Consider the following 13,927-nt stretch of genomic DNA (forward strand, 5'->3'; position numbering starts at 1 on the left):
TTCAAACTCCCTTTGGATGTGTTGTCACCCAGCTTGACTCAGAGGCTTATTTGAATATGTCAACCGCACTCACCATAATCTGCGTGAACGTGTTTAATGTGTGTCTAGTGATTTGTGTTCAGGAAGTGAAGTGCGTCTGTCGCTGTTGAATTGACTTTGAGTGTAATACGAGAGTGACAGCAAATAAACTCACTCTCCCGTTTGGTTTGTTCTTCATTTGCATCTCTCAAGTTGCTCTGTATTTCTCACCATTTCTTTTTTCCGGCTACTGGAGCCGAGGGACCGACACAACAATTATTGTGCGTGGTTTGGCGTGTGACCCAAGCTGGTCCATATCGGTTTTATAAACAGCCTTTAAATAATAGCTTTCTGTGTTCATTTTTTGTCCTACAACTCATAACAATATAAACTATAAAGTATATTGGGGTTGAATATAAAGTATAACATTTCAAAGCATTTTAGATCATAACATTAGACCTCTATATTACCAAAAATATCCACTCGATTACAGGCTAAATATCCACCAATCTTCATTTGAATATATTGCTGATGATCATTATCATCTGATAATGACTGACACATACTGACTACACATGAAAAATAAGTTAAGTCTCTGGTGCGCATTCAAATTGTAATGCGTTGCGTATGCAACGTTTCTTACAGAAATGGTGTGTATGCAATTTGTAATCTGGGTGGGTGTGTCCACATTGTTTTCAAGACCTCAAGATAAGAATGACGTTCGACAAACAAGAATAAAGATAACTGCTAGCCGGACTGTTTGACAAAACCTTGGCCTGACCACGATGGAGCAGGCTGGACGGGCCCCTAATGAATAGGGACAAATTTGGCAGAGGAGTGGCAAGAACATGGCTTCCATCCAAACGCAGTAACAAAGAAGTGAATTCAGTCCATTCACTATTCGGCCTGTCCATTCCTCGCCCGAATCCCACACGCAGTAAAGGAGATTCATAATTAAAACAACTTGGTTGAGGGAGAGAATAAAATACAAGTGGTTGTATGTTGGCTTGAGTGTTTCACAAGTGGTTTGGCCCCCATAAGTGGGTTGCGATGGGCATGTTGAGAGGGTCACAGATCATATGCCAAACCTTCATCTTTAGAAAGAATTTTAAGGCCATGAATTAATTAATGTTTCATTGTTAATTAATACTTTAATGGCTTGCTATTTCATTGAGTTAAGCCCAAATTGTTGCAACTTTTTGTTTGCTCTGGGTAAATAATTGCTCTAGTTGTGACATAACATGACTTATAACATGTGGGTTCGATTGAGACTAGATCTGGTGAGAATCCTCCACTCCTTTTGACCAAATATTTGAAGTAGCCTACAATAATATGTATGCATGAACAAAGTATCATTACAATGCACCTCGAATTTACTGTGTTTAACTTCCTGCAGGTAGTAAAACACAATATATTTATATTTGTTAAATCACCCACCAAAAAAACTTTTTAGTGAGATCAATTAGGCTGAGTTCAAATGTACAATATCTCGGCAACGGCACCGAGCGTCTATGATAACCTTGTAGCACACATTCAAAGTTTTTAGTGAGATCAATAAGGCTGCGTTCAAATGTGAAATATCTCAGCAACGGCACCGAGCGTCTATGATAACCTTGCAGCACATTTTTGATTTTGATTGCTTTGAAACTAGCTCTGAATTTGAGACCGTGCTCAACTGCTGCTGGTGTACTGCGTGTGTGTGTGTGTGTGTGTGTGTGTGTGTGTGTGTGTGTGTGTGTGCGCGCGCGCGTGAGCGTGCATGTGTATGTGTGTGTGTACATAGTAAAGCAGCTTATGTGTGTTTAGGAGGCGTGGACACCACGCAGGAACGAAGTTGCATACATCCCTCCGAGTAACGCATACGAACGGACAAGTGAAGTTCTACTTCTAATTAAACACGCCCCTTCAAACCCTGCTCACACATGAACTCGCTTGCAATCGCTGATTTACTCTTCAGCAAACTAGGAGCCCTTTCCTCCCCTCGTCACGCTGGTAAGAAGCTGCTTCAGGTCAGAGTTAAGAGGGCGTGTTCAACTCCGTCTGCTGAGCAGACTGTCAATCTCCACCAGAGGAAACTGACTTCAAACAGCTCTCACTTGCCTAGCAGTTCGCGCTGTCATTGCAGCGGATACCAGCTTTTCACCGTGGACAATATCAATGAAGGTAACTTGTCCGTCTAGGTTATTTTTATAGTTTCTTTAGAGTTTATTTTTTTTAGAGTGCAGCTTATTAACGCTTAAAAAAGTATGAAAAACAGAGAGAGAGAGCGAGAGAGAGACAGAGAGACAGAGAGAGAGCGAGAGAGCGGCGACAGGTGTCCACTCTCTCTCGGTCGGTCTGATTTGGAATGCTTTAAGTGTTGATGTGTCACCTCACTGTACGGGAATCAAGCTTTATTTTTTTTACACTTTTTAACACAGACTGCCAGGATCTGTTGTTGTTGTTGTTCGGTGCAGGTAACCACCTGCTGTCATATCCTGTTGAGCTTTTCTCCAATCTTTCAACAGCTAACCAACCGCGGCAGCAGAGTTTGTCCACGCATGCGTTTATCGCTCTGAAGTGAGCTGCCTCGAGCACAAGGAAGTGAGTTTGAAATATGCAGTAAACATCTGAATGACTGACTGACACAGAGAATGTTACGCTATCATAGATATATTCATTTTTAGTAAGGGGATGTAATAAAGCCTTTTGTGACTGCTCTGTTGCTGCTGTGTGTCTGTTGTGCAGCGATGGAGAGAGACAGGGAAGACTCCCTCGACCTGGGTCACCTGACTGAGCACGAACAGGAGGCCATCTTGGAGGTTCTACTGCGGGACTCTGAGCTGCGGCGACGCGATGAGGGCCGCGTAAGGTCAGAGGTGACTGCTTAGTAGGACTTCCTAGGCGGCCTATCAAGTCCTACACAGCACACATGCATCAACCCTTTGCTTGCTCTGTAGAAGGGAACTGGAAACAGCTTTAGTCTAGTCAGAATACCACACTTGGGCTTAATAAACAGAAACGTGAACTGAAGTTAATACCGTAATGGGAGAAACTATGTGTATGTGTGTAGTGATTATTCATAATAATACATATAATGAATATTACAGTTATGTCAAGGGAATGTTCTCAACTTGTGTTAAGGTGTCTTTTTTTGTGTTGTCATCAAATGGGCCCCATCAACAAAAATCTTCTGTGATTCTATCGGAAAATACAGTCAATAGCAACAACAAAGACCACATGCCCTTTGACCTGGTGGCCGCTGATCAGCAGGTTGGTGTTGTGCGTCTGGACTGTTGCAGGAGCCTGCAGGAGACGGAGGTGAACCCCGTGCGCCTGCGGACCCTGTCTGGGTCCTGGTTCAGCGAGGAGCGCAGCAAGCGCCACCGCTGTGCCAAGCCGGGGGCTGACCTGGTCCACTCCTCCATCCGCCGCAGGAAGTCAAAGGGCAAAGGTCAGAGGTCAAGCATGAAGGGGGATGTTTGTTGTTGTTGTCGTCCTCAGGAGGAGTGGTAACATTGTGTGTGTGTGTGTGTGTGTGTGTGTGTGTTTGTGTGTCAAAAGAAGTGCCACTGGCTGATATGTTTGATGGACAGGGGAAGGAAACCCCCCCCGCTGCCCTCAGCAGCCTGACCCCAGAGGTGGAGCAGAGGCTGGGGGAGGACCAGGAGGAGCAGAAAGATGACCAGTGAGTCCCCACAAAGCTGATAGATGGATGCTGAGTCTGTTTGTAATGTATTGGCACATGTTGTATTTGCATTTATAATCTCAGTACCAACCCCTGGTTCTAGGCATCAGGAACGCATCACGCCTGCACCCGCACCAAGAACAAAGGCCAGACAAACACAGGTGTGTGTGTGTGTGTGGGTGTGTGTGTGTGTGTGTGTGTGTGTGTGTGTGTGTGTGTGTGTGTGTGTGTGTGTGTGTGTGTGTGTGTGTGTGTGTGCTTGCAGATGTAACATACGCAGGCGTATTCTTATTGCGCCGTATGTACATTGAGACATTAGTGAGGATTATTTATTTTGCGTTTCCATTCCAGAACGTTCAGAGCAAAGATGAACCCTCCTTGTCCACAGGTACTTCCCATTCCTACACATTTGTGCTCCGGTCTCTCTCGTTCTGCCTCATTGTCCTTCTCTTTAATGGTCTCTTTATCTTGCTATTTGTCGTCATCTAGAGTGTGAAAACTCAACTAACGACCATCCACCGTCACCAGAGGTAACTACATCCCACTTCTCTTCAATGGGATGCTACTTGATTAAAAGGGAGTGTGGGTTGCAAAGGGGCCCCAGGTAGATTGGTTTGTATAAGTCCATGCTTACAGGTACAGAAATCTTGTTTTCTATTTGTATTCCAAAAGGTTAAGGGCAGCGATGACACCTCCTTGTCTTCAGGTAGTACCCATTCCTACGTTGTCGCTTTTATCTGACTATCCCTCTCTTCCTCATTGTCCTTCTCTTCCTAATGGTCTCTCTCTCTCTCTACTGCTCTGTACTGGCCTCAACCAGGGTCGGAACACAGAAGTAACAGTCCCTCATCCACAGCAGAGGTATCTATGTCACACATCTCTCCCACATACCATACAGTATATACTTAGAAGTAGCAGCAATGTGTTTATTACATGTTTTGAATACTGGGCTTAATACTCTGGTAGAGGAAAACGTGTGTGTGTGTGTGTGTGTGTGTGTGTGTGTGTGTGTGTGTGTGTGTGTGTGTGTGTGTGTGTGTGTGTGTGTGCGTGTGTGTTGGAAGCAGGCAAATTTTCTTTATCCTTACTTTTGGGGATTTTCTATTCCAGGAAGTTAAGGAGAAAGATGGCGTTTCCTTGTCTTCAGGTAATACCAGTTCCATCACTCCTCATCTGTGTCTCTGTGTCTCTCTCGCTTCCTCTCTCATGTCATCTCACGCTTGCCTTTTGCTCCACCAGAGAGTGAGCACCGAATTAACAGCCATGTGGCGACCACAGAGGTAGCTACATCACACCTCTCTTTCTCTCAGACATGTATCAAATAAGGAAGTAGAACGTCAACCATGTCCTGCTACTATTAGTATGTATTTGCCTATGCTTTGAATTTGACAACGTCTCCCTCTATATGTGGAACAACAAGCCTAGTTATGAGGCACAAACAGAGTGTTTGTGTGTGTGTTTGTGTGTGTGTGTGTGTGTGTGTGTGTGTGTGTGTGTGTGTAGGAGGACTCTGAAGGACACAACGGGGACACAGACTCCCTGTCCAGTGGCCACACTGATCCCGTCTCAGCCTCCCTCAGAACAAGCGGCTCTGTCAGCAGCCTGTACTCCAGCTACACGGTGTGGTGGCAGGCGCGCGCACACACACACACACACACACACACACACACACACACACACACACACACACACACACACACACACACACACACACACACACACACACACACACACAAAGCCTAAATCAACTGATGACTTTACTGACGTATGATGACTCATACCATGGCGATGACGTAGAGTGTGTGTGTGTCCTGTAGGTTGGCGGCAGTATGATGAGTCTGTTCAGCACCGGGGAGTTTGGCGCCGTGGAGGTGAGGGGACGTCTGCAGTTCTCATTGGTCTACCACACCCAGAGGGAGGAGCTTCTGGTCTCTGTGTGCCGCTGTGAGGACCTGGCCACAGCTCGCAAAAATCGTTCTGACCCGTAAGTGTTGGACTTAGTGTGTGTGTGTGTGTGTGTGTGTGTGATGTCTTGCATAAAAGTTCCACAAGTTAACACTTACATAATCACAAATGCTACATGTTGATGCGTTGGTGTGTTTTTGTGTGTATCTGTGATTGAGTGTGTTGAGACTGACATTTCCCCAGATTTCTGACGTGTGTGTGTGTGTGCGTGTGCGTTTGCGTGCCTGTGACTGTTGTTTCACAGTTATGTCAAAGCCTATCTCTTGCCGGATAAATCGTCTCACAGTAAGAAGAAAACAAAGGTCAAGAAGAACACACAGAGCCCCGTCTACGATCAAACACTCAAAGTGAGTTCGGACACTCAAAGCACCTGTATTGTACAAATTATGAATTGGATTGAACGATCCCTGTTTAGTATTTAACCATCAATGTACAAAATACGTCTACAATGCTGCTGCACATTCACAATCCTCGGTGGCTGGTTGCACTGGCTGGTGAATCGTGGAGTCCATTGAGTGTGTGTGTGTGCTGGTGGTGTACCCAGTACAAGGTACCGGTCGGGGAGCTGCGGGGCCGGACTCTGAACCTCTCCGTGTGGCACGCCGAGGCCCTGGGGAGGAACATCTTCCTAGGGGAGGTAGAGGTCCTGCTGGCCTCCTGGGACTGGGCCTCCAGCCAGCCCCAGTGGCACCCCCTCCAGCCACGGGTAGGTCGAAGCACACACCTGTGTGTGTGTGTGTGTGTCTGTGTGTTAACATATGTCTCTGTCTGTGTTTATATATTTAAATCAGTGTATGTCACATGCCTGTCAACATGCGACAAACAAATTTTCACACTCACTCACGTAAACACACACACCCTCACGCAAACAGACACATGTACATAAATACGCTTGATCAAATGTGCATGTTCATTCATTCAAGACATTAGGTTGACTTTCTGCAAGCATCATTCTTCCCCAGCCGGCCCAAGGACACATAATAGACAGCCCTGGAGGAGTGCTGAGGGGCAGGGAGAGACGCAGAGTAAGACATGCTCTGAATCTTAACAAAGGCTTTACGTAACCGCAATTCTTTTTTTTCTCTCTCTTCCCCTTCTGCTCCTGTCTCTCTCCATTTCACTTTCACTCACTCTCCTCCTCCCCTTCTTTCCAAGTGTATTCTCTCTTTCTTGCTCTTCTCCTCCCCTTCCTACAAAGTGTATTCTCTCTCTCTCTCTCTCTCTCTCTCTCTCTCTCTCTCTCTCTCTCTCTCTCTCTCTCTCTCTCTCTCTCTCTCTCTCTCTCTCTCTCTCTCTCTCTCTCTCTCTCTCTCTCTCTTTGAAACCACGCTCACCCATTCTCTCAGGTTCAGTTGAGTCCAGATGACATTAGTAGTCGTGGGATCATTGTGTTCTCTGTTAAGTTCATCCCACAGGGATCTGAGGGTGAGCGACACAGAATTACACATGCACAGTCACCCTCTCGTTCACACACATACACATTTGAATCATCTACTTAATGAATAGAAAAGATAACACAGGACATTAAAAGTGGTGAAGAAAATAATGGTGTGTGTGTGTGTTTGTGTGTGAAGGCGGGGGTTTGCCTCTGACAGGGGAGCTTCATATATGGCTCCGAGAAGCACAAGGTCTTCTGTCCATCAAAGGCGGCGCCGTAGACTCCTTCGTCAAAAGGTCGGTATAGTGAATCGGATAATGTGACGGATTATTGGCCGTGGGTAAACCGTGGGTGATCTCATCACTGCAGTAGCTTAGGAGGTAGAGCGGGTCGACTGGTAACCAGAAGGTTGCTAGTTCAATCCCCGGCTCAAACTCGTGTCGAGGTGTCCCTGAGCAAGAGACCTCACCCTGACTGCTCCTGACGAGCTGGCTGTCGCCCTGCATGATTGATTCAGCCATCAGTCTGTGAATGAGTGAGTGAATGGTTGTAAGTTGCTTTGGATAAAAGTGTCAGCAAAATCCCCTGAATGTAAATGTTATGTAGAATAGGAAAAACAAAGCATGCATTTCAAATTGGAGTAAATACTGAAAAGGTTCAAGTGATGTGTGCCTTGGTTTAGAAAAAACTACCACTGGGCAGAAGAAAAACAGGTCAGTATTTTCTAGTTTATTTGTATTGGTGGGGATGCAAACAGTTGCAGTAGAGACAGAGGGGAATACACCCCCTCATGGTTCCATTCTCCCCAATGCATCCCTTTCCTCTCAGCCCAGACAGTCTCCCATATCAGTCCTCATTCCCGTATCTGGAGGCCTCAAAGGTACCTTCTTAGCTCCTCTGTCCCCTACCTCACGTCCAACCCTACGCGCCCTCTGTCCACCCCCCCCCCCCAGCTACATCCTTCCGGACGCCAGCCGTCAGAGCGGCCAGAAGACGCGAGTGGTGAAGCACTCTATAAGCCCCGCCTACAACCACACCATGGTGTACGACGGCTTCCACACCAGCGACCTGCGGGAGGCCTGCGCCGAGCTGACGGTGTGGCAGCGGGACGGCCTGAAGACACGCCCCCTGGGGGGGGTTCGGCTGAGCCCCGGGACCGGTGAGTGAGACACCAACGCTGGCATGGATGACAGAGGTAGACCAATGAGAACGGAATAAAATAGAAGGACTTGAATCTGATTAGCCAGTCAGAGGAGGAGACAGGTAAGGTGAGGGGGGGCTTGCATGTGACCTCTCACCTGGATTATGAGAATGATTAACACTATGGCTCCAGAGATTGTGTAAACACACACACACACATACACAAACACTTACATACAGATAAACATTATTGGGATACAATGGAATATTATTTATATACTTGAAACAAACAAGTGTGTGTGGTGAATACATATGGCAGGTCGGAGCTACGGTGAAGACGTGGTCTGGATGGACTCAACAAAAGAAGAGATGGCCGTTTGGGACTCAATGATGGAAAACCCCCAGAAGTGGATTGACGCCTCACTTCCAATAAGAACAAACATATTACTACAGAACAATTGAATCTCTTTAAACACAAACACTACAAATCAAGTTAACTAAAAGTAGCTCACGGCCGCCGCATTTCAAGTTATGTTTTTGTGCCTGTTTTTCTAACTTCATCTTTCACAAATACCACAAAGATATACTAATGGGCATTAGTCAAGTATTTACAGTAAAGTGATTATATAACTAGGCTTGGTCTTTCATTGGCATTTCATGTGTTGCAAATGTGTGCATTGATCTGTCAAAGGCTTTATGCCATGAATTCCTTGCTGATAGGCCTATTTCTGTACATTAGTGAATAAATATTATGCCTTCAAAAAACTTGTTTGGAAAGCTGCATGTGTACTCTGAGTTGCCAAAGGAATATTTACTGTCTATCCTACCAATAACCTACCCTGAAGATATTATTTTATTAGGTTCAAACTGGGTTAATGAGGTAATGTACATAAGTCAATATGTGTGTGTGTGTGTGTGTGTGTGTGTGTGTGTGTGTGTGTGTGTGTGTGTGTGTGTGTGTGTGTGTGTGGAAGGCATGTGATCGTAGGCATGAAAATATGTTTGAGTCCACTCTAGGCTAATACTCGGCACTGGTTTCACAACCATCTGAGGATTATCCAACTGCGGTCGAGTAAGCTGCCGTCCCCGTTCAGTTGGCGCTTCTACAGACCTCTGGGTTCACGGTCGCCTTCGTGGGCACACACCTTGGGCGATTCATCTCGCATCTTTTCTACAGGGCCGTGCAGAGACCTTTTGAGGAATGTGGTACAAATACAAGGAAAATAAATATCTTTACGGGCGCCAACATTTTTGTTGAGAGCATCATCACTGCACTCGGCCTACTCAGAATCCCGAGATGAAGACAAAAAGAGGGCGTGCCTCCGTGAAATGCCGCAAGAAAGCTGGGAGATTTCCCCACTTCCAACTCGGAAGGCTGGTGTCCGAGGTATCTGGATCACACCATGAGCTCAGTGATGACTCAACAAAACTGGCTGCGCTCGTAAAGAGATTTATTTCTTTGTATTTGTACCATTTTGGTCATTTTAATGTCGATTTGAAATGCTCTTGCACACTTGATTACATTGCTACTTTATTCCGGTCACTAATTTATGCATTGCACGGTCTTGCTGTGCGTGCATTGTGCAAATCAATGTAAAGTTGTGTTTGTTTTCGAGTTGATTTTCTAAAGAGGCTTATGTAACTAACAATAAACAACGACTAACCAATTTCATGACACAATCATAAAGACGAACGGGAACGCAATAAGTGCTCCGAGACCGGAAATTACGTCACAAGTGCAACTCGGAAGGCTTGTGTCCGAGGCATCTGGATAGGTCCATGGGTAACACTGGAGTGATAGAGATAACTCTCTTTATGGCTCTGGATCACACCATTACCATAACCAATCGGAGGCGAGCCATCCTAACCAATCAGAGGCGAAAAAGGCTGTACTTGCCGCTGCTATCATACGAAAAAAAGATTCGCCACCAGCAAAGTGGGGTGTAGAGAGTGTTTCCAGATTGTGCCAGATTTCCTGCCCAATCTGGCAACACTGTTATAGACTGGTTGCTATGGAGACGGCATGACCACAGAACCGGTGCGCGCTTGCGGTCCGCCGGTGAACAGCAGAAATGTCTTCTCTGAATAGAAAACTAATACAGAATCTTGCAGAAACGATATCCAAACAAGTGAAACACTGTAAGTAACGGGAGATAAGCATTTAATTTAACATATAGGCCGACTAAGGTCTGGAATTTAGTGAACTTTCCGTTATTACGCTTAATTGGCTAATCTGCTAATGTAAGCACGATGTATAGACATGAATGCAAAATGTCCACGTTACTTCTGTATATCAAGATTTCACATGAGCACGTGTTCACACAGTCAATAAAACCGAAGTGGAGTGCCTGATTCGGCTCTTCAACGGACTGATGGGGGACGTGGCGGCGTCAGGACGGGCTGTGCACGGCCTGGACAGAGGGAGGTTCAGGAGCATCCTGCACAACACCTTCGGGATGACTGATGACATGCTCATGGATGGAGGTAGGACCAGTATTGCTAGATTAGGACAGATTTCTAAAGGTTATCACATTTAATAAAAAAAAAGTGTAATTCAATATTAACAGCTACAATAGTAACGTAAATTAAATGCAAACCATTGTGTTCAGAGATAACGTGAGTGACATTGATCAAATACCGTTAGTTGTGGTTTGTGTTTTCTTATAGTTTTTCGGGCGTTTGATAAGGACAACGACAGCTTCGTCAGTGTCAGAGAGTGGACTGAGGGACTGTCTGTTTTCCTTCGTGGGACCTTGGCCGAAAAAATCAAATGTAATATACAAGCATACTTTCAAGGATAATAAGAAATAAGGTAATAACCCAGTTGTTTCGTTTCTGTGACCAGACTGCTTTGACGTGTATGACTTGAATGGCGATGGCTTCATCTCCCGGGAGGAGATGTTTCACATGTTGAAGAACAGTCTGATCAGGCAGCTGACGGAGGAAGACCCCGACGAGGGCATCAAAGACCTGGTGGAGATCACGGTCAAGAAGATGGTATGGGTGAAGCTCTACCGGGATCTTACTCGGAATTCAAATATGGATTGGCCACACTTTTGACATTCATTGTCAGAAATACAAAAATAAATCTATCAAATTGAATTATATTAATCTTAGATCGCTCATTTAAATTATTTCCGTTGACTGAACCTTCAAGAGTCTTTCATTGTGATTCTGCATGTGTCAGGTGTTCTGAACAACCTATGTGTATGAAGGGGGCTTTATAAATTAACTGGCAGGCTGCTTATCACAAAATTTGCTTTCTGAAGGGCTGGTCTAGATCACAAGAAAAGATTCATGAATTGTAATTTTTCCCGCCCACAGGACCATGACCATGACGGCAGACTCTCTTTTATAGACTTTGAGAAGGCAGTCAAAGAAGAGAACCTATTACTTGAAGCCTTCGGAACGTGTCTCCCTGACGCCAAGGTGTCAATCAAATAAAACTGATGTCTTTGGATCTCATTTTCAATATTCCTTCTTGACATAATACTCAAACCTTTCTTGTTTTTAGAGTATACTGGTGTTTGAGCAGGAAGCTTTCCAAGATCCGTCGGAACGATGAAGAATTAGTATGGAATGTGAATTTCTTTTGTTTTAATAAAAATATATTCAAAAAATGTGTTCATATTTCTCTAACAGAAGTGCAAAAATAAATGTATAAATAGTCTGGATGGGTGATAAAAGTCTCTGCAAAACACCACAAGAGGAAGATCTCAAATCCTGCGGCGAGGCTTAGTCTTCTTAACCTTCGCTGGTTTGTTTGCAGTAACTGAGTCCACCTAAGTAGAAACAAAATAATAATTATATTAGTAGTTATTAATAGTCTATAGCTTTTTTTTAACGCTTTATTATGGAGTGAGATAGACAGGAAGGTATGGAAGATAGAGGGGAGGACATGCAGCAAAGGACCGCGGGCAGGAATCGAACCCGGGTCACTGTGTTCAGGACTGAGCCTCAATGGTACACGCTCTACCTGGTGAGCCACCAGGGCGCCTCAATAGATCATAGCTTAATGTATGAACATCATTCAATCAAATAACGACAACCATTTCGAAAGCGGCTACCTGTTTCAGTGTGTTCCTGATCTGGTGGACTGTCGTGTTCAGTGATTCATCCTCCATGTCCAATCGGGGTGGTTCCGGGAGCTGAGGACCAACGAGAGGAGAGTTCTCCCCCACGACGTCATATGACAACAACAGCGGGTCACGGGGCTCCTGCAGCCTACGCTTCCTGTTCTCCAAATGTGTGGTCCTCGGTACAAACATCGCCGCAGAGGCTAGCTTCGGAGTCACCCGTGTCTCTGTGTCTTGACTTTGGACCCCCGTGCTGGTTCCCGTCGTGTCAGACGGTGCGGTGTCACGGAACGCGTTGTGTAACGACCCCATTTTGTCCTCTGACGGTCCGGCTTGAGTTGTGTTGCGTCTGTAGCAACAGTCTTCCTGAGGTGGGAACGGCAGTGATGGAAAGCCCAGGTAATGGCTGGTGCTCGGTGGGGCTGGGGTGTAGACAGCAGCAGCAGCAGCAGGACGTTTTTCATCAGTTGATCTGGAGGACCTCTCCGATTGGGGGGCGGGGTCAGGTGGTTTGGGGTCCTCCTCGGTGGCTTCTTTCGTGTGCTCCCTTTCTCTAGCTATAAAATGATAATGGCAAAAAAAAACATTACATTTCTTTGTTTTATTTAATTCAGTGTACATAATGTACATAGAATGCCATTAAATGTTTATACTTATTCACATTAGTATTACACATTTATACCAATTCATATTGGTATAATATTTAATGATTCACATATTCAGGTGCAACAAACCTATATGTTGGCATGTCCTCATCACGTATCTACGTCGGTCTTGTAACTTCAGCCTGGTGTCCTCCACGGTTTCATACTCGGGAACATAACACACGTGGAGCACACCCCCATAGAAGCTCTTTTCATCTAGGTGCCGCTTAGCAGCCCTGAAACAACAGCAACAGTTTCTCCTTTACTAATCGTACCATTCATGTGGTCAGGATGGCAAAGTAGTATTTTCCAGCAGTGAACCATAAACAAAACACCGTCCTAACCTTGCACTGGTGAGCTTCTGGAACTTGACGAGGTAGACCTCTGTGAATTCTTCAGCGGGGTACTCGTCCAGGGGCCTGTACTCCTCGATGACCCCGTACAGGGCGCAGCGCTGGATCAGTTCAGGCATCACCCCGATGGCTGGGACGCCTTGCACCATCAGGTAGCGTGACTCTAGGTTGATGGTGTAAACCTGGGCAGAAATATAAAGACTGCGAGACTGGTCCTAGCAAACACATACATATGTTACATTAACTCTCCCCTACTGGCTTTTGACAACACAATACAAACCAAGCCCGATTTTAAATTGACGCTAACGACAGTCGTTTACGTTATTGGTATTCTTAAGCATTATATGTAAATTACAATTAATTACAATTAAACTCTTCATGTTGGGATTTGTGATTACATATATCCGTGACGTTATAAGGCTCTTTCACGATTCCCTCTTACTCATATGTTGAGATTAAGCCGGCTTCCTTACCTTTACCGCTTTAGCTTTCCTACCATCTCGATATTTTGGTCGAGAAATACAAACTTTTCTCTGTTCGTGATGTTTGTAGATTTCAGGGGTTTTCCAGCAGTCTGCTTTATGGACAGGGGCCGCCATGTCTGGGGAAGGACGTCCAATGTTTGCTTTCAAAATAAGGGATTTGCTTGTATGTACTGAGCTAGGTTGACTTCTAGATGTTGAAGA

At 45.3% G+C, this 13,927-nt stretch overlaps 3 protein-coding genes across 3 annotated transcripts; 2 read left to right on the top strand and 1 right to left on the bottom strand.

Annotated features, from left to right (window-relative positions):
* Window positions 1-2,041: 2,041 nt before the first annotated feature.
* Window positions 2,042-8,922, top strand: sytl1 (synaptotagmin-like 1). The gene is made up of 20 exons (XM_079749648.1): window positions 2,042-2,181; window positions 2,526-2,601; window positions 2,746-2,869; window positions 3,300-3,451; window positions 3,562-3,685; window positions 3,789-3,846; window positions 4,037-4,073; window positions 4,175-4,215; window positions 4,358-4,391; window positions 4,506-4,546; window positions 4,796-4,832; window positions 4,925-4,965; window positions 5,189-5,305; window positions 5,503-5,669; window positions 5,895-5,997; window positions 6,195-6,356; window positions 6,997-7,075; window positions 7,225-7,324; window positions 7,982-8,187; window positions 8,488-8,922. The coding sequence occupies exons 3-20, from the start codon at window positions 2,748-2,750 to the stop codon at window positions 8,628-8,630; spliced, it is 1,764 nt and encodes a 587-aa protein (XP_079605774.1). The 5' UTR covers window positions 2,042-2,181; window positions 2,526-2,601; window positions 2,746-2,747; the 3' UTR covers window positions 8,631-8,922.
* Window positions 8,923-10,240: 1,318 nt separating this feature from the next.
* Window positions 10,241-11,733, top strand: clxn (calaxin; the record flags this gene model as incomplete). Its single annotated transcript, XM_079748931.1, has 6 exons — window positions 10,241-10,307; window positions 10,494-10,652; window positions 10,836-10,940; window positions 11,014-11,165; window positions 11,493-11,597; window positions 11,683-11,733. 6 exons carry the CDS (start codon window positions 10,241-10,243, stop codon window positions 11,731-11,733), a joined length of 639 nt encoding a protein of 212 aa, XP_079605057.1.
* A 69-nt stretch (window positions 11,734-11,802) lies between these two features.
* Window positions 11,803-13,848, bottom strand: rbm48 (RNA binding motif protein 48). Its single transcript, XM_079748928.1, has 5 exons — window positions 13,715-13,848; window positions 13,233-13,423; window positions 12,979-13,124; window positions 12,236-12,801; window positions 11,803-11,950 (listed from the first exon to the last, which is right to left on the bottom strand). The coding sequence occupies exons 1-5, from the start codon at window positions 13,838-13,840 to the stop codon at window positions 11,885-11,887; spliced, it is 1,095 nt and encodes a 364-aa protein (XP_079605054.1). The 5' UTR covers window positions 13,841-13,848; the 3' UTR covers window positions 11,803-11,884.
* Between the last annotated feature and the right edge of the window lie 79 nt (window positions 13,849-13,927).

The sequence above is a fragment of the Pollachius pollachius genome, assembly GCF_949987615.1.
Source record: "Pollachius pollachius genome assembly, chromosome: 13".
In the NCBI taxonomy this organism is placed as follows: Eukaryota; Metazoa; Chordata; class Actinopteri; order Gadiformes; family Gadidae; genus Pollachius; species Pollachius pollachius.